Source organism: Chinchilla lanigera, unplaced genomic scaffold (assembly GCF_000276665.1).
Source record: "Chinchilla lanigera isolate Chin_1 unplaced genomic scaffold, ChiLan1.0 scaffold00095, whole genome shotgun sequence".
Taxonomy (NCBI): domain Eukaryota; kingdom Metazoa; phylum Chordata; class Mammalia; order Rodentia; family Chinchillidae; genus Chinchilla; species Chinchilla lanigera.
Genome location: NW_004955496.1, coordinates 2,475,863 through 2,501,588, shown reverse-complemented (window position 1 = coordinate 2,501,588; position 25,726 = coordinate 2,475,863). Strand labels below are relative to the sequence as shown.

General features: G+C 39.2%; 1 protein-coding gene across 1 annotated transcript in view; it reads right to left on the bottom strand.

The window, feature by feature from the left end:
* Dkk2 (dickkopf WNT signaling pathway inhibitor 2) overlaps window positions 1-12,216 on the bottom strand; it is an 88,938-nt gene extending 76,722 nt beyond the window's left edge. The window contains exon 1 of the mRNA XM_005406215.2: window positions 11,253-12,216. Coding sequence (XP_005406272.1) covers window positions 11,253-11,474 — 222 coding nt within the window. The 5' untranslated portion in view covers window positions 11,475-12,216. The remainder of the gene's footprint in view (window positions 1-11,252) is intronic.
* Window positions 12,217-25,726: the final 13,510 nt, after the last annotated feature.

The following is a 25,726-nucleotide window of genomic DNA, read 5'->3' as shown; positions in this document are numbered from 1 at the left end:
GCTTTGCCACTGAGCTAAATCCCCAGCCCCCAGTCAGTTATAATTTCTGATCATGAGGAAAGAGTTTTGCATGGAGATTGATATTAATTTATAATTAATTTGTGCTACTAATGCATAATAGCAGGCAGAATGTTCTTAATTTGAACACGGCAATATTTAGCTAGATAAAAAAGAGATGCAATGCAAGAGTTCACCCTTAGAAATCCTTATAAAAATAAATACTCATCAAGTTGCCCAGCTGCAACACCCTACTGGAAGTGAACTGGACAGTTTCTGAAAGGCTCTTTCAAATTTAAAATCTCGACTGAATTCCTTAGGCACACTATATTTGTTTAATTGCCACATATCCCAAGAACTCCACACAGCCTGAATCTAATAAACATTTGTTGACCATGATTATAGTTTTGCATGAACCCTGGAAGTAAGCAGGTAGCAAGTTGACTGCCTAAATGGAAGAATTTCAATCAGATATGAATTCTGAAATACAGGGATAAAAGATCTCTAGTGGATTTCCCCGGCCTCTGGTTCCAGTGAAGTAGATTGGCACAGTGGTTAATTACACAGACTCAAGTGGATTGCTTGGCTGGAAACCTCAGATCAGCCTCTCATGTAGTAAGGACATGCAGGGCAAGGTAGAGAGAGAAGCAAAATAACTAAGAACATTGTGTAGCACATGCAGAAGTTTAGACATATGCTCTGAAAATGAACATAGATGGAGAACAGACTGTTCATATTTTTACCTCAGAAGGTTCACTATAGAACTAATATGAGGCCCAGCATGGTAGCACATGCCTGTAATCCCAGCCCTCAGGAGCCTGAGGCAGGAGGATTGGAAGTTCAAGTCCACTTTGAGCAGTTCAGCAAGTTGGTGAGACCCTGTCTCATAGTCCAGGATGAACTTCCAATATCACACACACACACACACACACACACACACACGCACACACACAAATCAGGAAAAGACATAGAGGAAACCTAAATGCATGTTGCTAAAGCAACACATTGTATGATTCCAAATATGTGTTATTCTAGCAAAGGCAAACTAAAAAGATCAACACCTTCCTGTGCTAGGGTGGAAAAAGGCTGAGTAGACGAAGCCCAGGAGACTTTTCCAGCAGTGCAGCTAGTCTGTGTGACCCTACAGTGGTGAGTGCATGTCCTGATACATTTGTTCAAACTTATACCACAGGTACACCAGAGTGAACTGTGACGCAAATTATGAACCTCAACTAATAATAACACACCAGTATTGGTTTGTTAATGATAACAACTTCATTCACTAATGCAAGTTTAATTAATGGGCAGCCTTGGAGAGAAGGGAGGCTATGGGGACTCAGTGCTTTCAGTTCAGTGTTTCTCAAAACCTAAAACTTCTCTAAAAGTGAAGTGCATTAATAATATTGTTTTAAAGCCATGCTGGTTCTCTGAAGACAATTTTTACCCTGATACTCTCATATGTACTCCCACCATAATTAGCCATCTGAGATCCCGGCACACACAACATGAGTAATCAGCTACTGCATTGTTGGATAGGAAATTCCTGCTTGGCAATATGGTAATGTACTTTTGACAGCTTCAAAACTGCTCATCTTTCTGCTTGATAAATTCTTAACAAAATCTACTTCCTTTTTTCCAGAATATGTGGTTTCATGCTAATATAGCTTAGCTTTAGGTTTGTCTATTTCTTTGCACTTTATCTGTTGCAGATGAACCCTGAAATAAACGTGTCCAAAACTTTAATTTCAAAACCTTAATATTACAATGATTTTTGCTACAGAGTCCTGTACTGGACCTTTCCAAGAGGTTTTAAAAATATAGAAAAGTAGAAGCAACATCCCAGATATGATTGGAAAAAAAGGTTCTGGGCTACCTGGAATGTCACAGGTAGGACTTTCTAACTGTGGGCAAGAGAGTTGTGCAGCCTTCAGGGAATACAAAGGAATTAAGTGTTCATCAGAAATGTGTAACTGTTACTATGATACTGACATTTTTAAAGAAATCCAAGAAAATCAACACATAAACGGTAGAAAAAAGGAAAAAATAGGTTCTACTTTCAAACTTTTTCTAAAAAATAACGTAAGTTCATTAAGATGGAAACTGTGATTTAAGAATCATAAGTTATTCTTTTTTTTTTTTGGTTTTTCTCCGGTACCAGGAACCGAACTCACGACCTTGCACTTGCCAGGCAGGCGCTTTGCCGCTGAGCTAAATCCCCAGCCCTCATAAGTTATTCTTAAGTTGATTCTATCTAAAGCATATTTGCACCTCATAAATTCAGAGTGAAAACGTTTTAAGCTATGTTTTGGGAAGCAGCTTTTAAGCAGATCAGTGCAAAGAAGCAATGTTTCATATTTTGCAAGAGACAGAAAATGATCCCTTTATTAAGACAACTATTATACTATGAGAAAATTCTGGCTTAAAGGTAATAAACAATTTGCTCACTGTCCAGCACATTAATAGCAGGCCAACCAGGTCTGCTGAGTCCACACCCAGTAACCTCTCACCGTTACCTGCTGTCCTAGGGAGAGATTATAGCCATTGTTAGTGTCAAATTCATAGAAATAAAGTATGGCAGTACATATGCTATAAACCCAGAAGACATGATAGCAAGGTAGGGTAACAGATTCAGATTAAAGATGCCTAAAACTCAAAGTATCAATGCTCATAGTTCTTGCTTACTTGCTACCAGAAGTAGAGAGAGAGGATGAGGTTAAACACATCCCCAAGTGAAGAGATCAATCACATCTGGGCCAGAAGTTGGCAAGGACTGCAGAAGGGAAAGTGGCAAAGGTTTGAGGAGGTGGAAACTTTCCCTGTGAGGAGCTGCTTGCCTCCAACTTCCCTCACCAGAGCAGATGCTGAGCGACCTCCAAGCACGGCACCCCATGATCCCTGCAGGATAAGAGTAGTGCCGAATGGGTCAGTGGTATTCAAACTGCAGGATTTCATAGGAGCATTCAAGGAGTCATGGCCAGTGTTTTAAAATGAAGACCAGGCAGAACAGAATAGACTAGAACAGAGAAGAACAGAAAGAAAGAAAGAATTAAATTTTAAAAGGTCATGTTGGATTACCTTGCCCATCATAAGAGGATTTATTTTTGAAACGTTTGTTGGGACTGTGGTGGTGATGGATAATACTAACTCAAGAATGTCTTTCTTTCTCTGGCAGAAAGCTTTTAAAGCCATTGGCCTCTAGCCTAGTGATGCTTGGACCAGGGTCAAGCAATCTGTGTTCTCAGCAGCCCATCACTGTTCCTTCCTTTCTTTGTGCCTCCTCCCACTGCAGCACAAGCCCTCACTAATCATCTCAGTGAAGTATCAGGATGAGAAAGTGCACACAGCGAACACAGTCAGAGCTGCTTCCCTTCATTAATTTTCTTTAAAACCTACTGACACTCTTGTCACCATGACTCTGTAATCTTTGATAATATATATGAATACTCACACATCTACAGCTGAAAAAAGAGCTCAACGTACAATGTATCTCCCATCAGCCTTTTAATCAACTCAAAGAGATTCAATTTAATACTTGCATGGAGCTTTGTAGGTATAGATTTCCCAGAAAGCGTTGCTTTGGGTTATAGGGATTCAGGTTGAATGCCTGAGTCACAGGAGCCCTCTATAGTCCACTGAGCAGATCTTGAAACATCTCACAGCCTCACTCCTTCAGCTATAAAATAAGTGTACCTCCTAGGTACAGCCATGTCCTGTTTTAGTCTGCTGTGTAATTTCTTAAAATATTTAGAGGATAAGAGTTTCTCTTTGGTCCTTTCTATGAAACTCTCCTTTTTGAATAAAATGAATAAACACTTTGGAAGAATTCTCTTCTTAATCATTCAATAATTTTCAAAGAACCTGATGTTGAAATTCAATGTTAATGCTTTTCTCACACTGAAAGTTAACAAATGATCATTTTTTGTTCTTTGTACGAAGAATCAAACTCAGGACCTCACGTTTGCCAGGAACGTGTTGTTCCACTGAGCTAAATCCTAAACGATCATTTTTGAAAGACTCTTACTAACTGTGGTTACACTTTTGACATCTGGGGTATTCTTGCTTCTGTGTTCTCTCTCTTACTTCACCTGTTACTCATTTATGTCTTTGTTTTTTGTTAATTTTCTATGAGAAAACACTGACTTACCATCCCTCCTGATGTCAACATTCAGCACAACCAATGTGACGACATGGGTCTGCATCTTTATTTTGCTTTATTCTGTTGTACAGCTCAGGCTAAGTAAAATTGAGTTCATTTGCTCCCTTAGTGTACATCATGTGCGTATGCCAAGACAACCCTGCCTGCCTTGTGATAGCGCTGACTTCTATAGTGACAGTAGTAATGATAGTATCCATACAGTAAATGTGCTTTCCCCTGCAACATTTTTCATAATTGTTATCTTCTATGAACCTCACTATCATCTAGCCAGTGAAGTTCTGCTACTACTATGGTTGCTGTTATTATTGGGATTCCATTTTGCAGATTTTTTTAAAAATCAGGACTAGAAACGTCTAGTGACTTTTCCAAAGACATTAAACTGGTCAGCAGTGAGCTGAAAGAGATTTTGTCAGGAAAGTGTAGTGCTATAATGCTCCCACAGGCCATCTGACTCTCAGAAATGCAGGTAAGAAAGGAAAAGCCAAGAAAAAACAAGTGCAGTAGTGAATTCCTTTCAAACAAGAGAGTTTCCTTATATATGATGAGAGTGTGAGGGGTTTGGGGGCAGAGAAGCCACTGAGGACTTGTGGCACAAAGCACTCATTCAGAGAGAGGGGTTAAGGGAGATGCTGTTGGCAGGAGAAATGAAGACAGAATAGAGTGTAATCAACCACACCCCTCTAGTGGGGACAACACCCACCGTGGTGTGATGAGAAAGAGATTTGTGTGGGTAGAGTAATATTTTGCTTGACAACACTAAAGGCCTGTGGCAGGGGGCAAGAAGAAGCACAGATGGAAAAAATGCTCGGCTCCACCGCATGGTTTGGGTCTGTGAAACACTAACAGGAGTGGGCTACTCAGAGTAGCACTTGGCAGCAGGAGGTGGTTTGGGTTTTGTAGCAGGTTTTAATGAAGCTGGATTATACACATGTCATTAAAAAATATAGGAAGAAAGAGTAAAAGAATTGTTTATGTTCAGATATAAGCACTGCATTGCTTAGGTTTGGACTTTAGTTTTCTCCATGTACTACTGCATGCATTGTACAAACTGCATGACTTCTCAGTATTAGGAAAAGCAGTGCTTTCATCATTTATCAAAAGTTCATCATTTATAAAAATGAGTACAATATTAGGATTAGCTTCAAAAAGCTGGATAAGAAGACCCAAAGAGTTAATGCAAGTGAAGCATTCTATGGGGTGAATCAATCATTAATGGCACCTCCTACTATAATTTATATGCACCATAATGTTCAACTCAGTTTAAGAAAATAATACTTCTGAAGATCACTCAAGACTTCCAGTCCTCAGAAGCAAGAACATGCACTTTACCTCACTCTACATGAGAAAGTATAATAATGAAAGCTAACATCACTTAGGACAGATTTGGGCTGATTGCACATGGAGGAGTTACCTAATTTTGATGCTTTGATTTGTTTTGCAGTTTAATGTTCCGATTCACTCATTGATCTTTAAATTTGTTTTAGACAAGGTAGGGCCTGTTAAACGTATGATCGTGAAATATTTAGATTTAAACTCTTCTGTGTATGAATTATAGTACGTTCATGAATCCCCACTTGGATACTGCAAAATATTTAAAAGGATGTTGCTATACACTGTTTCTTTTAATTGACTATGTGAGAGAACTTATAACATTCCTTTTAAATTTTACTACTTTGTGCTTTTGCTGATTTTATTTCTGCACTTATACTTTGGAGTGCACTGATAAATCCAAGCCAGTTTCAAGATCGCCTGCTGTACAAACTTTGGTTGTGGAGTAAGTATTAGAATAGCAACTCTCTCAATAGCACTGCATAAGCTGATTACTCGAGTTAAACTACAGTTTAGATACTAAGTTGAAGTCGCTAGTCTTAGAGGTTTCATCTGATTCAATTTATCGTCACACTGAAATGAATGAATGGGATGAAGGCTGCAGAGGACATCTCATTATTTATTGGAGTAATTTGTGGCCATCCTGTATTTTATTTGAACCCAAAGTGAGCAGGGACCCAAACTTGTCAGCATGAGACATTCATTGGAAAGCCACTATTTTAAATATTTGGATGGTGACTTTTCCTGTGGACAGATGTTCTGTCAAAAAAAAAATAAGTAAAACCTCTTGAATTTTTGTATCAATTGACCTCAGTCTGTGTTTGTCCTAATGAAACCAACAATTACAGAAAAAATATAATGTACTTCTCTACTTCCTGACAAACCAGGACAGAGGAGAAAGACAAAAATCAACCTCCTCTTACATTTACATCTTCAATACAAATGCCATTTTAATCTTTCAGTGTAATATTAAAGCAATACTACAGCATGCAAAAATCAATCTCTTAATTATCATTCATCTTATTATTAATCTATTGTTTCATAGTTTCTAATAATGATTCAGCAACAGGCTCACACAGACACAAATATCACTAAAATCATTTAAATTTTTTCAGTGATCAGATAAATAACCAGAAGCAAGTTGATCTCATTTTTATGGATGAGTGCAAGCTACTAGAAGTATAACAGAACTACTTTAAAGGATGGTAAGGGAGTCACAGGCACAAATAAGATTGTAACACATTTTGATATGGCCATAAGAGACTGACTTTAAAGTGGTATGTATATTATATTAAAATTTTCCACCAAAACTTCACAGATGATTTTAATATACACTGAAAAAAAGTTATGTATATGAAGTAGAGTATGTGCCAATAGGTGCCTAGAATATTTAGTTACCCACCTACAAATTTATTTCCTTGTCTTTAAAAACTAAACATTTGAAACATCCCGTGAAGGAGGAGACGGGCACAATTTGTATTGAAGGGGAAAAGTACAGAAGACCGTGGCAGGGTTAGAGTCACAGCTGGAATTAGTTTAAGTCACCTTTTCCTTTTGCTATCTCTAGTCTAACATGAAAATAAAATGATGGATGCTTATGCTTAGATTATCATTAAAATACTTTTCTTGCTATTCATGAAATAACCTTCCACTTGAATCGACTATCAATCCCTATGAGTTATAATGAAAGAAAATGAATCTTTATGAAGATTGCTTAAAATCTTTAAAATATTTTGAAATTCAACCTTAAAAATGGATTTGCTTTTACTATCAGTTGTTGTAAGTTAGGATTAGCAATTACTTACTCTTAAACTTGGAAAAGTTCAGATGGGGTTAAAAACAAGTCACAGACAATTGCAGAAAGTGAAGCAATCATCTACAAAAACTGGAGAATACACTTCATTTCAGTGAGCACTTTCATTAACATTCCCACATGCTCATAGATATAGTGTTTTTATAAATTAAATTCAGTTTATAAGCATTAACAGTCTCTAACCAATTTCCTCAAATTTCATGTCAATATATTTCAAAAATTCCTTTCTTATAGCATAACATCATCCAAACTATGTACTGTCCTCCAAGTGTCCAATTTATATGAAAAAAAATCATAAAATCTGAATTTATACTGTACGAATCTCAGCTTCAATTTAACCACACATGCCAAGAAGTTTATCTACATTAAAATACAATTATTTGTCACTGTTCTACTCACAACTTTTAAAAATGCTATGGAGTTGCATTCAAATTAAATTTATCTTCTAATCTCAATATGAGAAAGCAAAGAGTAAAAAAAGAAGGAAGCTATAATAAATACAGATTCAACAGTTTTTCATTAGTACACAAAAATAGAATATTATAAATATAGAATAATTGTAATTACTTTGGTAATTTTAAAAATTTGTTTTGAAGGTGGCCCATAAAATTTGATATGTCAAATCCCAGAGGTAATGTCAAACAATGACATACTTAATCAAAGTATACTTATCCACATGATGTTCAATATTTTCTTTAAAGTTCCTTTTGATTTTGTACATATGAAATATTCTCCTTAGGAATTGTAATAGTGACATATATAAATATTAATATATGTAATAGTCCTATAACTTAATTCACCCTATGTACATACATATACTATCTTTTAAAACCCACTAGTCATTGCTGCAAGGTGTAGGTCAAAGTAAAAATTATTGTGACTACTTCATAAAACTCATTTTTGCTAACACTATATAAACTACCTGAATACCACCCCACTCAATGCTCTGTGTCAGCATCCATCCTAACCAAAACTGGATCTTTGAAAGTGAACCTAAAAGTGGAAATTGTAACACCGCTAGAGAACAGTGTCTTTTCACTTTAGGCCCTCTCCATTTTAAAATTTAAGGGCATATTTTGGGGAGTAATTTACAAACAGCCCACCTTTCCTATGAAACAAATAGAAGCTCTATAAATAAGAATTTTTCTCTTTGTACAAAATCAAGCTACAGTAAGTCAAGAAAATTCAGGGGTGTACTTTGTGTCATGTTCACTTTTGTAGGCTAACGGATTACTAAATTTCTTCAACAATTTTTCCGCAATGATAATACAATTTTTACTTTCTCTATCCTGAAAAATTAAAATACACCATGGTTAAATTTTCAGCTAAGACAAAGACCAAAGACTAAGGTTCTAATCTGCCTACTTGAAAGGCACTGATTTCAGTATCATCAAAGATAGATAAGGAGGGTGGAGGAAATCGAACTGAGTAGGCCTCAGGATGACACTCTGGAATTAGCTAGGTTGACCAGTTGATACTTTGCTTCCAATGTTCCCCAGCCATATTTTGCTACTATGATGGGTAAAGAAAATCAGTGTTGCTACATTTCAAATCTAGAGATTTCCCTATAAAACCAAGTATCATCTTCCCTCTTAAGTTGTCTTTCTAATTTCCATACTGTTTTTAAAAATAAAAACACTAAGAATTTTAGTGACCACATAACTAGTGGAATAAAGAAGATTGAAAGACTCATAAATAGTCAAAGAATTTCCCTGTCTGCTTCAAAGAGAGAATTTTTTTCTTCATAATGATACACATTTGAGATTATACAGTAAACAAGTGAAACAGAACACAAAAAAACATAACCTTCCCACTACCAGCTACCCTCTGACTATTCAACCTAATGTTTTACTTTATTGTTGACACAAATACATAATAATTTCCTCACAAACATCATGTCAAATTTTAAGGATCAGCTATTACAGATACGCAGACATAATAAAATCTATTTCGTAAAGCTGCTAAGTTATGGAGGGCATATCAGAAATTCAACTCACTGGTAAAATAAATTCTCAAATTTCAAGAGATGCAAGTAGAGTTACAAACTCCTAAAGAAGTATAATTAAGTAGGAACTTAGAGGAACAGTAGAATACATATGCACATTATTTATATACAGGTATATTATCAAAACAGGTATATTATTTATATACTACAATTATTTATATACAGGTATGTTATCAAAACATAGCCAGGGATATAGCTCAGGGTTGGGGAGATAGCTCAGTGGCACAATGCCTGCCTGGCAAGCACAAGGTTCTGAGTTTGATTCCTGGTACCAAAAACCAAAATAAAAAACCATAAAGGGTAAGCTAGGTTCTGGGATGTGTCCTTCAGCCCACTCGAGAATCATAAGACCCAAAGGGGAACAGAAACAAGCAATTTACAGAGGCACTCAGAATATACATGGATTGGAACTGAAAGGAGCCTCAACAGTTTTGGGTCTCTGTATCCTTGCAGGAACTACATATTTACCACTTTTAAACTTGTAATATAGACTTAGACCACAGTGTTCAAAAAGTCTTCTGACTTGGATCAAGGGTAGACACTCCCCCCATCTTGTGAGGGACTTCTAAGAGACTGTCTCACTGTTTGGAAAAGGTCAAAATGTCTCAGGCTAGATGCAGAAGGTGTGGAAGCGGTCCTGACTAGGAAGGCTTTGAATGTGTGCGTAGACCCATAAGGGTCATATATGTACATACACACATATGTATATACAGTTTATTTTCTTAAAATGTGGTGTTTGCAGACTTTGAAATCCTTTAAGAGAATAGCTGAGATGTTGGACATTTCAAAGCCCTGGAAAGCAAAACTATCAAAACTGTCCCCGTGAGAGGGCAGTAGGGGGCCACGCTGCAGCCCAGATCTTCCCTCTGGTCGGTGTAGCACTGGCCCAGCTGTCAGCCTCCACACTGCGTCCAGCTGTGGCGCGAGCGGCAGGGCACACGCAGCGGGCACGGCAGGCTGCATGCGCCTCTACGGAATCACGGGAAGCTGTGGAGGAAGGACCACCGCGGGGGGAGCATTCCGTGTGATCTTCGGGGTGTAAACTGGCTTTCGGTTTTGGCTTCCCATAAAGGGAGCGGGAGGTGGCGCTGTCTTGGTCCCCAGTGCCCATAAAGCCCCCTCTCCTGGCCGCTGCCCAATGCTCACGCCTGTGTGTCTGGGTAAATTTGCAAGTGACTGTCACCGTCTGCCTGCGGAGCCCCGGGCCAGAGGTGCAGCGGGAAGTTCCCTCTCGCAAAAACGTCTCTGGTGTCCTGGCTCTATCGCTGGCGCCTACGACGCTGTCGCTGTCACCTCGTTATGTTGCTTCCTCACTGGTGATTTATACACAGTTCTACAAGAGGGAGAAGTGAGCGTCCACTGGGGTTGTTTTCCAACCGCGACTTCCTTTGAAAGAAGAAAGTGGTTGGGAGAAGTGGAGAACCTGCAAGGGGGTGAATGGCCTTCCAGAGTGCAAGATGTAGGGCGCCCAGGACCTGCATTCTGCTGTCCAGACCGAAATCCAGCTTTGCCAATCCCACTGCCGGGAACCTGGGCAATCACCCGCCTTCGTGACTACGACTTCATTTGCGAAAGGGAAAGCATATTGTTAAGCAAGTGAACTTGTAAAGCACCTGGGGCAGTGCTTACCACCTGAGAGCCACTGTGCGCAATCAACCTCCACAGCGGCATCCCGATGTTAGGCGAAGGACCATTTGGCCGCTTTCCCCGCGGGAAGGCGCTAGCTCTCCACTTTGCCCACCACCCATCGCAAAGGTGAGACAGAACCTGGGCCGCCCACTCTGCAGCACAGCACCCACAGCCACCCGCGCACCAGGACCCCTCCCTGGCCCTGAGGGGCGCGCGCCACACCTGGGGACGTGCGCGCTCCGGGCTGCACAGGCATCCCGCGCGCGCAGGAGAGCTGGTCCCCACCTCTCCCGGTTGAAGAGCGAGATGGGAAGATTTCCTACCTGCCCCAGGGTTTTGCCTTTCTTACTGCCTCCGAAAGCCAGTCCTTGGTATATGCCCGCAGATCGGTTGGCGGCCTGGGCAGGCGTCTCTCCGCCCAGAGAAGACTTGATGGAGTTGAGTTTGGCCCGCGAGCTGCCGAGCTGCGAGCTCTCCACCATCAGCACCGCGGCCAGAAGCAGTAGACAGCGGGACGAGTCCCTGCCCCGCATCCACGCGGCCATCTCCCGGCGGGCCACGAGGGGTCCCGGGGAGGCGCAGAGCCCGAGGGGCGGGGGATGCAGCGCTCGCGGGACTCGCAGACGCTGTGCCCCAACCCTGCCTGCTCCGGGAACCCAAGACCCTGAGAACCACGCAGTCTCAAACTGGCCGGGAGCGAGCGTGACCCAAGCAAGGCCGGTTCTCCAGCAGGGCAGAGAGGCGCAGCGGTCACAGGAGGCGGTCACAGCCTGGGCGCCTTCCCCGCAGAGGAGGAGGAGGCGTGACTCGAGTGCTGCGCACCTCGGCGACCGTCCCGGACTCAGTCCTCCCCTGGATGGACCGAGGGTCGGCGCCTGTGCCTTCGCTGGCTTCGGTGGCTGTTCTCTCCTTCCCCCGCCACCCCACACTTTGGGTCTCTAACTTGGTGGGACGTACGTCCTTCTTTTCAAGGTTAGCAGGGGCTACCACCGGAGGTCAGGAGTCGCCTCTGGTCTGGGCGGCCCTGGAGACCTGAGGCCAGCAGAGGCGCCACGCGCAGACACAGTAGCTCCAAGCGCCGTCCAGGGTTCACCCGAGACTACGGCCACTGCCGGCGCCCAGCGATGCCCGCGCCGACTGCGCTCGGCAGGGCTGGCGCGCTCTGGCTGCTCTCCCCCGCCCTCTTTGCTTTTTATAGTTTTCCACAGTGGGTTTTCCTCCGCCCCCAATCCAAGAGTGACAAAGAGTGAAAACGTTGCTCTACCCCCATGCTCTCGGCCCCCCTTCTCCTGCAGCTCCTTCCTCGGCTTCCCCTCCCCGCCCTCCTAACCTCCTCCACCCTACAACTGGAGAAAATAGGATTCGCTCCCAGAGGAACGTGTGGTTCCCCATGCTGACCACAGCTCCAGGGACAGATGCGCTTTGGAAGCAGGCGGAGGACACATTTTGGCATGGAGAGCTACAAACTGTCCCCAGTCATAGTGAACGCCAACAACCTCCGTGGTCCCCGCCATCCCCAACCTGGGGAAGTTTTGGAGATGGCAACATCTGTGCGCTCTCGAATGTGACTGTGGCCTGTGTCCCCAGAGCGTGGGAGGCTGGGCAGAGGTGCCCGGCGGATCCCGAGGGAGGGTGAGCAGAAGATCTACAGAGGGGAAGGCTGAGCGCATTCTCATTCCCCTTCTTCATCCCCAACTCTGCCGCGAGGGAAATGTACGTCTGCCTCTCTGCGGGACTGGGAGGGAGGAACTTGGTCCCCCCCAAAGTGGGGTATCTCCGAGGTTTAGCAATCATATCTCCTTTGGACACCGTATCTGTGCCAGAAAATTGCCCTTTTTGAAGAGAGGAAATCCCAGGCAGGAGTGTACGGGGTTGGGAGGTAAGCATGCAGGGACCTTTGAGGTCCTGCCTTCCTCGGCTCCCTGCCTGCTGGCCCCTGGGAGCTCCCAAGAAAGCCTTTCCCGGAGGCTCTCCAAGTCGCCTTCCAGTCTTCCAAGGTGCTACGAGCTGGGAGAGGCTCTGGGACTCTCGGGCGCGCGGCGCTTGGGGGCGCTGGTGGCAGCGCCTCACAGGGCGGATGCACTGGAGGAGAGCAGCTGCCCTGCGCTCCCTGCTTCACAAAGTTTGGCTACAGGCTTCCAAGCAAGGTAGGGGGTTATTCAGGAGGTGTTGTCTTTCTCCTTCACAGACCCAAGTAATCGACTTGGCGTTAGGCAGTGACAGTTTGCAGGCACGAGCCGGCTCTTAAGAGTATCCTCCAGGATTTTCCCCATCTAGGTCCGCAAATTTCACACCCTACCCTACAGCACACACTGGCATGCGCAGGAGCACGAAGGGGCAAAGTGAGGGACTTCTTTATTTCCACCCACCGAACACCACCCAGGTCTGAAGTGTGATCTTAGAGCTCATGCCTCCCTAACGCCCCTGCCTCAGCCCTCTCCTGGAACATGACCTGCCCCGCCTGAAAGTCTTCCTTTGAATACACCTCAAACAGGGATTCAAACTTGATGAGCCCTCTGGCGGGTTTTCTTATCTTTGGATGTCTTTAGGGTAGAGATCAGCACTCTAATGGCTGTTTTCACTTTTTAAATGCCCAAGAATAACAAAGCAGAATAACCCTTGAGGATATCCTGCTAAGTGAGACAAGACAATACTACCTGACCCCCCTTCGCTGATGTATCTAAAATACTCAAATTCAGAGAATCATGACTTGGAATGGTGGTTACCAAGAAGTCGAAGACTGGGGAATTACTCTATCAGCAGGTGTAAAGTTTTATTTCAGTGAGACAAATGGGCTCTAGATGTCTGCTGTGTTACGTAGTTATATATAGTAAACAATAATAGTATTTTAAAATTGTTAATGGGGTAGATCTCATATCAAATTCACACATACACACACACACACTACATGTGTATATATTCCCAGAAGTGGATTCATAACTTTGTACAGATTTTAGGCACTCATGGAAGTTAAACAAACTGATGGATACACTTTTAAGTACTTGCGATTTAGCACTTAGACTTTACTAAAGGGTTTTATCTTTTGGCTCAGTTCTGATTAGCCAGTCAAGAAACAACAGAAATTAAATTAGGAACCTACTGGCTCAGGTAGTTGGCAGAATATTTGAGAGCAAAAGAATTGTGAGTTATACTTAAATATGCAGGCAGCAAATCATACTGTGTTCACTTGAGACAGATACTCTCACTGTGCATGGGAGAAAAAAATTCAGATGAACAAAAGGAGTTGAAGATGCTTCACGTTTGTCACTTTCTTTCCTTTTCCCCCCAGCCAGCACAACATGGCCCAAATGCAGAAATCTTCTCATACTGCACCTCGATCTCAGAGGTCCACACAGCAACTCCAGCTTCAAAAGCAGATGTGTACAATGTAGTCAAATAAAAGTAACTGTGGAATGTACTTGCACTAATATTCTCCCATAGAAAACAAAGTCGCATATGGAATCAAATGCTGAAATACACAAAACTGCTCTTTAGACTGAAAAGAGGTTAGAACTCATTTCATTCCCAACCCCAGTACTCTCTGTAAAAGTATCTGACAGACAGGCACAGACACTTGCCTATGTAGACAAGTAAACACACATGATCAACTGCAAATGAACATCATTTTTGGATTGCTGTCTTAGCACACATATGTTTCTTCCTTGTGTGTTTTCCTAAGTATGAAGACACAAACTTTATGTTTTAGTTGGCAGAACAGAGTTTCATGCCATTTGCAATAACATAATTAGAGAGTAAATACATAAAAACAAGATTGTACGGAAGTAAGCTGGAGGCCTTTGTGTAAAAGAAGATGCCTGGAGGGTCATATGGCTTCTGAATGTATACTTTCTTTCTCTGTTTCTGAACCCCCTTGGAGTCATTTAGGGGTACAGAAAAGTCATAGCTTGGTGAATGATTGTTTCCGAAATCAGATTCGCTACTGAAGACTGAGCCCTAAAGGTAAGCTGAGTGTGCACATCATCCTTCAGTTCTTATTTACCGCACCTTGCCTGGTTTCATCTTGTCATCTCGTCCTGCATTGGTATACTCCGTGGTTGTTCAAGCTTTCCCTGCCCATCTATTAAGAATAGGCCCTGGAGAGCCCAGAGGGGAGTGGATGCCATCCTTGGCCCCCGCAGAGCTTGCAGCCCTGATTAGGCAATGGCTTGCTGGCCTCAGCGTCTGGTCGCTTTCATGAGTTACCGTCCTGAGCCATCCTCTGTTCTCACCCATTACTGACTATGGCCAGTCTCAGAATTTGGTCTCTGCTAGGATATCTGCAGCTTCTAAACTGGCTCTAATCCATGTGACTAAAGAAGAGATAGATATAGATAAATGAAAAAGATTAAAGGCTGGGTGTGGTGGTGCAGGCCTCTAATCCCAGTGTTCTGGGAGGCTGAGGCTGGAGGATTACAAATTTGATCCCTGTCTGGGCATCTGAGATTTAGTAAGACCCTGTCTCAAAATTTTAAAAAATAAATAAAAAGATAAAAATGGCCTGAGGATTACCTCAGCATAAAGGCCATTGGCTCCATCCGCAGGGCTGTAAAGTAATAATTTAAAAAAATTGAAAGTATTTAAAAATTTAAAAATATCCTTGAGACTTTCTTTTTCTCAGATTTTATATGTACATTTTAATAGTGTGGGTAGAGACAATACTTTTTCTCCATTTAAGGTTAAACCCAAATAAATGACCCTGGTGACAGTACGTTCAGGTCAGTAAGGTCAGAAGTACTGTACTGTGGCAATTTGTTGGGGGAGATTACATTTGTATTGGTCCCATAAGAACCTCAGTTCATCTTGAATACACAGATTGGACATGGAAGGCGTTTTTGCTGTGTGAATGGATGGTCATGGTTGCTATGGATCCAGAAAAGAAACCAAACTACCCAGTCCTGTTGTCTGGTAGTGCTCACCCTTTTCATCACAAAGGAATCTTACATTTCTCATCCTGCCTAAAGAATAATATCCTATGTTGCTGTCTCACATTTTAAGCAATTTGTAATAAATGTAAAGTAGCACTGGTAGCTTAAAAATCTTTTGGGTTTCTTGAATGGGGATAACCTCCTTACCAAATATGCAAAACTGCATCTTGTGTTTGATATTTTTGCCTTATTTTACATGGTTAACTACATCCTGTCTTAATCTCATGCCCAATAAGACCAGCTCCTGAGAAAACTTCACTGCTTACACTGAGTCTCTAGTTGTGCTTGACCCAAATGTTCATAAGTGAAAAGGTCCAGGGGATTCCATGGTATATTTACCAGAAATGTAATTAGAAACATAATCATTGCTTAGCCAATGGCTTTGTTTTTCAACATTGACAAATCAGTTATCACCTCAATACTTTACCTGACGCCAAAATGCAGGAGAGCAACTGGATGGATACTTCCTCTAGAGCCTAAACACAGCTGATAAAACATGTAAATAGCATAATCTGAAACTGAGGTGGCTACACTACACAGCTACAGATTTTTGTGCATAAAAGTGGCAATACACACAAGGTTGGAATTAGAAACAACCTCCAAATGTTCAGTCCCAGTGCTTTCCCTTATGATATATGATTTCTGTTGGTTCTTCATAATATATGTCCTTTTTGGTGATCCATTTATTCTCAGTGCTGAATTCCTGCAGGCTATTTCAAGACTCATCTTTGGAAACCAAACCGAAGTACCAAATAACACTTGGATGTGTAAGGGAGAAGTGTTTAATTCTTGAGTGAAGTTCAAAGCCAGAAAAAAATCTCATCTTGATGAACAACAAAACAAGAAACTTTTATATAATTTAGATGAGTTTTCTAGACTCTGTTCATTGGAGATCTAGGGTTCTGGAGAGGTCATACAGAAAGGCTAAGAGCGATAGTTTTTTTGATAAGATTATGCAGTAGAAGAATCCAGCAACATTGAGTTTTATTTTTTATTTTTTTTTGGTTTTTCTCCGGTACCGGGAACCGAACTCATGACCTTGCGCTTGCCAGGCAGGCGCTTTGCCGGTGAGCTAAATCCCCAGCCCCTAACATTGAGTTTTAAATGCCTGTCTTTGTTAGTGCTTTTACTGGGGGGAGGATTTTGTTGGTTGGTTGGTTGGTTTTAACCAACTGTTAACTGCCCTATTTGGAAGCCACACTAAATTGGGTAAAATACTGTGTCTGCTCAACCCGCCAATAACTGGAGGGGTTCATTTCCACTCTGCTATTATTACAGATATTCCCAAAACAAACATTACTCAAATGGGGAAACTATTGAAAATATGGCAATTTATTCAGTCAGAAATGATTTGGTCATTTGAAGTAGGGAATATTAAAAAGAAAAAAAGAGTAGAAGGGCAGGGTGGTTAATCCAGTCATGCTACAATACGTTTGCTACCAGTCAGCTCTGTAAACCTCTGACTAAAGAATATGGAAAAAAATCTTAACTACACTCATACCACACAAAAAATAAATTGTGGCACAGATGGAAAAATAATGGGAAAACTACTTTTAAAAAATGAGAAAATAGGTTTCCAAGTGGTGACTCAACATCTGTGTTTGAAGTAAAACTGAGCTTAGTAATGGAAAATATATTTAGTATCTTTTTGGAAGAGCACTTTATAGTTGATGATTTTTTCTTTTTGATACTGTAAGAATAAGGGTGATAATACTTAATCTCAAAAATGATTTAAAATATAAAAAATCAAGATATTAAACTTCAACCAGTTTAATAAATTTTGTAGGACACTAGTTTGGAATCTATAGCAATAATAAAAATAACAATATTTGAATACTTACCACTGCATATGCCAGGTTTGTTATTACATGCATTGTCTCTTATTTGTATCACAGAGTTCATACCTTTAAAACAATGATTGTATAGCTCAATATTAGAATAATACTGACTGAAGGGAAGCTTGGAGTAACTTGAGTCCTCATTTGTAGCAATGTGGCAATGGAGTAAAACACACTAAGGAAAGAGGAATCCATCAGAAGACACAGAAAGTGCCTTTTGTTCTTATGACAAGACCCAGCACTGATTCCTCTGAAGGAACTAAGAAAAGTGACTGGTAATGGACTACACACATCACGAAAACTTGAGTTCGTGAGCACAAGCCTTGCAGCATTGCCTTGTGCGGCAAACACCTTAGCATTCAATGGTGACACAGTGGAGAATGTAACAGGGCCCTTTAAGGGTGATTCATTAAATTGTGAGAGAAGCGTTCACAGAGTTCTACTCCCATCTTGGTGGCTTAAACAACCAGTTGTATTTCCTCACCATTCTGGTTGAAAAAAAGTGCAAGAGCAAAGCCAGCAGGTCCGCTTTTTCCTCTCTCTTTGGCTTGTGGATGGCTCCTTTGCTCTGTGATGTCGCACAGTCAATCTGTGGTTTTTGTCCATTTTTCTTCTTATGTTCATGTCGGATTGGGCCTAATTTAGAGATCTCATTTTAACTCAGTTAGCTCTTTTAGAGACCTTGTTTCATGGTTACCTTCTGAAATATTGGGGGTTAGGACTTTGACATAAATTTTGGGGCAGAAGACACAATTCAGCCATATAAATGGTTTTATAGATTAATACATACTAAAACATTTTTGGGGAAATAACACTTCTGTACAAAAGGCATACAGCAGTTTACCAGAGTTTCTAAATTTGTTTTTTTATTTTTTTATTTTTTTATTTTTTTGGTTTTTCTCTGGTACTGGGAACCGAATTCACGACCTTGCGCATGCCAGGCAGGCGCTTTTGCCGCTGAGCTAAATCCCCAGCCCCCAGAGTTTCTAAATTTAATAAAGGAGCTTATTACATCTCTACTTAAATACATCATTGAAATTTTTGCTATTACCATTTGACCTCTAGGCCTGTGATAATGATGTTAACTTCCTCACCCTCCCTTTGTATGTGGCTTATGGCTAAATTTGAGCTCAGCTAACAGATTCTGAAAGTGATTGTCAAGATTCCATTGGGGCCTTGATAAACAAAACAAATAATGCAAGTGAACTGCAGGAAGATAAGACTCTTTCTACATGTTGAAAGAGTATCTGGTTAATGAAAGATGGAAACAATAAAACACAGGAGTGCATGATACAAAAATGAAATCACTGCAGATCAAAGAAAAAGGAAGCAGCAATCAAAAGCTGAGTGATCCAGCAATCAGCAAGTTGTTCTGTTACTAACTTAATTTGTCAATTTATTTAATTTGATTTGTTCAATTTACCCAGTAAATTAATAGTCACTTGGAATCACCATACCTTTAATTAATTCAAGGCAGTGCTAAATATATAAAAGTAGGGGGAATATCTAATTTCATGAAAATTGCTCATGAAGTCATTTTTTAATATATGTACACTTGACCACTTTAAATTATCAAGAAATCTGAGTCGGAATAAGCTCAAATTTATTTTAGGGTTTTTTGTTGTTCTTCTTTGTGAAATCTGCAAAATGCATTTTGGATGTTAGTGTTGAAAATATATGTGCATATTTATATATACTGAAGGTCAAATAGTATCTCCTAAAACATCACAACTGTTTACATACTACAGCTAAAATTATTAGCCTAATTATCTATACCAATATTATATTTTTAATTAATAAGAAAATATGACTCAAATCTTTAGCCAATTAGCCTTTTATATTTGAAAATGTATAAATATGATCTTAGCATATAGCAGAATTATTCAGTTTGAACATTATTTTTATTTTAAAATCTTAAATATATTTTCCTTTCCATTCAACACTGGAGCTAGCTAGCATGGGGTGCAGGGCCAGAGATACGTAAACTGAGACCCTTTCTGACATCAAGGGGCAAGATAATTTTAGAACTTTCTAAGTACTATTTCCTAATCCCCTGAAATCACCTGATTTTCTGCCTATATTTTAGCATAATTTTAATTCACCCACTTAAAAATCCCGCAGTTGCAGAGTCCAACCAAAAGTAATGTTTGTCACACTCCAACATTCTTCGTCCTTTTTAGGCAAGTGTGCACACTTAGTTAATTTATACAATATCTGTCCCGTACTTGTAAAGGACTTCCTGAATATGGCATGACCATCAGGTTTTTGTTTCAGTGGATATTTAATGTTAAATGCCTCTAAGTAATGACCATAAGTAAATGGATATTCATCGTATAAACATGAGGAGTGGAAACTATAGTCCATGCTGGGAATATCCTCTCAGAACAAGAGTCTCTGTTATCTGTTAGTAATGGGTTAAAAAATCAGTGACTTTACAGTATCAGTAATCTGAAATATTATGAGAGGGTCAAAGGCATGCAGCAGGGGGCGGTAATGGACATTTTGCATGGTAAGAAAGATGAGCTAGAGATTGTTACAAAGCTATTTTCTGGAACAAAAAGTGCTTGAAGGTCATTCCACAGGCATTAGATAACTGATGAATAAATTCATTTATTCCTTCCACGAAATGGTTACAATATCTCTCACATAATAGATTGCTCATATTTTTAAAACTTCAAAAATTTTCAAATTACACGTAAGGGACCAACTTCATTCATCAGGGCCTGCGAGGAGGTCACTCATGCATCACTGTAAAAACCATTCCATCTATCCAGAAACAAAGACAGGCGAATGATTCTGTCAGTGGTTCAGTGAAGTGGAGAATTCCCTGGATACCAGCAACAGCTGCCATTTTATCCTCTGACCTTCCCTGTGTACTGAAAAACAAGTCCAGCAAAATCCAAAGACCTCGTTACTTATCCTGCTGTAGCTCCTGGAACTGTCTACTACCATAACAACTGCATCATTTTGTCCAGGTTCTTTCAAAATCCACTTCAGCAAGTTCTTTCTGTCCTCATGCACCCTGACTTTACCTACTTGAGACAAAGCATCAGGGGCTGGGTTTTTAGCTCAGCAGCACAGCGCCTGCCTGCAAGTGCGAGATCAAGAGTTCAATTCCCAGCACTGGAAAAAAAGAAAAAAAAGAAAACGTGGCCAGAGACAAACCATTAAGTAAAGGTACCATACCACAAGGGAAATGAATATTACTTAAAAATTCTGTGGATGAGAATTTGGAGGTGGAATCTGGGTATACATGATGGTGTAGCATTTCTAATTTCTGCAGTGCTACATGAACCAGAAGAAAAAAGACATAAGGGTAGCAAAACCAAAGCAAGCAGAAGGGGAAGAAAAGGAGGAAGAGGGAAGAGGAGGAGGAGGAGGAACAGCGCACACCTATAGTAAAATTCGGTAAGAAGGGAGGGAACAAAATCACCAATTTCAAAGCCCACTTTGTATGAATTTCCATGAAAGAAGGAGTTTGAGGGAAAGCAATGGGACTCTGAGAACAAGAGAATCCTCAAGTCACCTGCAGGTCCACACTGGAATTCAGGGGGTCAGCAGAGAACAGGAGCAAACACCCAGAGGAAATGATACCTTCAGAAAATGGCTCATCATTTAACACACAGTGAGCAGGTCAGGACAATGGGGAAAAATCTAAATAAAAAGTGAGTACAGAAAAAAAGCCGATCCCCAAAACATGAGGCCTTTTTACTTCATAAAGTAATAGAAGAAGTGCCAAAAGCAATAAAAAAGGATTATGGCCCAATTCATAAATTTAATAAGAGAAAAACAGAATGAAAAACTAGAACAGTATCACTAGAGACAAGCCTAAAGACAATGTCTAGAAAATACCCAAAGCAGTAACTTATTTGTGAAACACTTTAAAAGAAATTGAAAAAAATACAAAGATATAAATAAGCATCACAAATCAAAGTTAGAAAAACTCTAATGCTGTTTCAAGAAAGACGTGAAGGTCGATACAATAAAAATAATTTCAAAAACAAAGATAGCTGAAAAGAACAAAACAGCAACATATAATGTTTTAAGATAAATATAAGATGGAAAGGGAGGAAATTAGAAAAATCAAAATGTAGATAAGGAAAAAGATAAAATGACTTTAAGAAAAATAATGAATATAAAGATGGAAAAAGAAGATACAACATGCTTATAATAGTTTTAAATAAGAAACCCAAGCAATGAAACAAACAAACAAAAAATGCTGTAAAGAAATTAAGAATTTTTTGTAAGAAAAGAAAATCAAAAAGTTGAAACAACATGACATAAATTCATGCAGGAGAAAATCAATACAGGATAGATAATACCACCACAAACTTCTTTGACCAATGGGAGAAATTTTTTGCTAATTCAAAGAACATTTCAACAACTAAGCTTTCTATCAGAAGACAAACATGTAACATATGTAACATATGCAGGGAAACTGTTAACACTTCATCTGCAAATTCATACAAAATGAATATAAGAAGTGAATGTAGAAAACCAGAAAATATTGTTACATAGACCTTCCTTAGAAAGTTACCTGAAAAAAATTCAGAAATTACAGTGGCTGATAAGACATTAAAATAAGTACTGGTATCAAATATGCAGTTAACTGTGGGACTAACACTATGCAATGATCTTCAGAGATATTGTCTGTATGCAGTCACAAGTTATATGTGTGAGAGGCAAGACCAGACCATCTTTGTGAGTATCACTCTGAAGAAATTTAAAATAGCATAGTAGTACAGTGAATCCATTAACCCCTTTAAATAATACACCATAACTAAAAAGAATTTACTCAGAAATAAAAATTTTAGAAACTCATTGATAGAACAAAGGAAAAAACATTATGATCATAGAGCCAGGAAGAGTATTTGATAGCATTCAACAATACCAATCATATTAAAATGACTCAGTAAAAACAAAACTTTACATATAAAATTATAGAAGTTACAATTTATAGTCAATTGATAATCGCTTGATGATGTTTAAGTGAGAAAGTCAGAAAAAGACAAATGTGCCTACAATTTCACTGCACTGAAAGCTGTGTCAGATGTAATATTCAATTAGGTAATAAAACTAGATTATAGCCATAACAAATAGGAAATATAAATAAATTATAAATGACATAAGTATATATTAAGAAAACACAAAAATAGAATTTATTAAAGGAGTTATTAAAATTAAACAATATTTAATAATCTTCATAGAGAAAAGTTACAAATTAGAATGGAAGAGAAGACCTCATGTCAATTGCCAAAACCTAATAATATAGCAAACATAACCCTAGGTATATAAAATGAACATCAAAATAATGCTTCTGATGCATTAAAAATGTTCAAATAAGAAAGTGGAAGATTATACAGTGTTCTTGGAGTAGAAGAATTAACATTAAAAGATGTCCATTATTCCTGAGTTAATTTATTATTTTAATAGAATATCAATAAAAATAGAATGCTTTTTTTTCCTTGAAACTAGAAGACTAGATTTAAAATTTATTGGATTGAATCAAACTCTTCCAGGAGAGTAAAGACATTCATTAAGAAATTCTAAACAAAAACAGTACAGTTGGAGGGGTAGAGGAAGACCTACTAGAAATTAAAGTCCCTAGGAAAGAGGTTAATTTGTTACTGGCAAATGAACATATATGTAGACTGTATTAGTCAGCCTCCCATTTCTAGAACAAATAAATGATGTAATTAGCTTATGTAAGGAAAAGTTTATTCAGCTCACAGTTTTACAAGTTCCACTCCATGATCAAGTAGCCCCTTAACTCTGGGCCTCTGGTTTGAGTGATGGATGCAGCATAGTTTCCAGTGGTCATTTACTCTCTGGTGGAAGAAGCATCCCTAATCTATGGAAGGAGACAGAATTTTAATTTAAGAAAAACTTCACTTCATTAGGTGGAGACATGGAAAGAACTTAAAACTAGATCCATTAAACTGCCAGTGGTACATTCCAAATGTATAAAAATTTATACTAAATGAAAATGTGTAAGAGGTTAAAAAAACATCCGACATAGATTCCTTTATATCTCAACTTCATAACAGTACATTCTTATCTCAGACTTAAAATCCTTCATAACAGTACATTCTTATCTCAGACTTAAAATCCAGGAGTACTAAAGTGAAAGACTGGAAATTTTAATTTTATAAAAACCATTTTCCATGGCAAAATCACTATATACACAGCTAAAAGGTTAATAACAAATAGGGAAAAGTGTGCATTTTACATCAGGGACAAGTGGTAAATATCCATGATATATAAGCCAAAAAAAAGCTAAAACAAAAAAGTTCCTTTTGAAAAAGAAAAGTCAACAATTCATAGAAAAAATAGTTTAGATATATGAAGAGTGAGTTTAGTGAAAGAAATTAGGTGTCTCAAATATCTAGTAAGTAATAAGGTAAACGAAATGTAAAAGTGTACCACTGACCATTTCCTACCCACTAATATCAAACAAATACCAAACAAATATCCCAGTGTTTGATAGTATCTTTGGAGTATGGCTGTGTGAAAACAAGTACCTTTATATATGCTTGGTGGGGAGACCCAGGGGTTCACCCACATAGATGATCCCTGCATTTGCTCTTTGACTTAGTCGGTAGTAAAACTTAAAACAATCTACCCCCAAGGCAAGCTAGTAAAAGCATAAGAGAAGACATAGACTCATGAGCACTTACTGTAACACTATTTTCAATATCAAAAATTATACATAAAACAAATGTCCATCAACTGGACACTGAACAAACTCAGGACATATCCATAATACACAGCTGAGCACTATGCATCTGCAAAAGGAATGAATGCATATCTTTATATATAACTATGATACAATCATTACAAAAAAAGATTAAAAACTCATGATCAAAAACAGAGAGAACTGTGTATTTTATGCTGTTACTATACTTATCTAGGAAAACATAGGTTAAAGCATATTCATTAAACTGTTCCTCTATCTACACATGTCTTTGCTTTGATTCTTTTTTTTTTTTTTTTTTTCCAGTATCAGGAATTGAGCTCATGACCTGGCGCTTGCCAGGCGGGCACTGTGGCGCTGAGCTAAATCCCCAGCCCCTATGCTTTGATTCTTAATAAATAAAGACAAACCACAAAAATAAAAGGAGAGTACAAAAAGGTTGAAGAGGATTATGTATATAAACTAGGCTTATTTCACAGAGTTGCCTGTGTAGTAGTACCAATATTTTACATAGCTATAAAATAACTTTATTTTCAATAATCACTTTATAAATACGGTTATAGTATTATCACACGACTTCTCTGTGTCTTCTGTTGGGTAACAACATCTGTTTGATGGAGGACCAGAATTCTTGGTAATGGTGAAAGAGATATAATATTTATAAAGCTAAATAAAAACAAGCCTTGTATACTACAATTTAAATCTCAGTATCATGATCAACTCCCTACTAAACAGACACAATGTTGTTTGTGGAAAAAGCTAGCAGGAAGTGTTATATAAGGAATATACAAAACTAGTAATCATCCGAAAAGTTAGGTAACAAATTTACCATAAAAGACTACAGAGGCCATTTCCCAAGGATTTAGGACCCAATTTAAAGAGGTTACTCTGAGAAACCGAATAATAATATGTTGCCTCCTGAAATCCATTGACCTATAAATATATTTAGACCCATCGTTCATAATAACATTAAAAAATCATTGGTCACCTCTGGAGGGTGCAAAGTGACCAGCATATTATATTGAAAACTGATAAAGGGCTGAAAAATAAGTATTTATCCTGCCTTTCCAGTTCTTACCATATCTCAGAACAACCAAATACGTTGTTGAGTTTTCTCCATATAGAGGTTCACCTATGAAAATAAATGATAGAAGAAGAATATTGCCATCTTGCAGTCCCTAAGATTTTATGGGATGTAGGTCATCATCATCATTGTCTGATAACATTAGAGCAAGAGACACACCAGTTGTTCTGTGCTGCCCCATTTGGGTCCACATCATCACCTAAAATTGAACCCGTGTGGGAGAAGCCCCCAGACTTAACAGTGCTCAGATATGCAG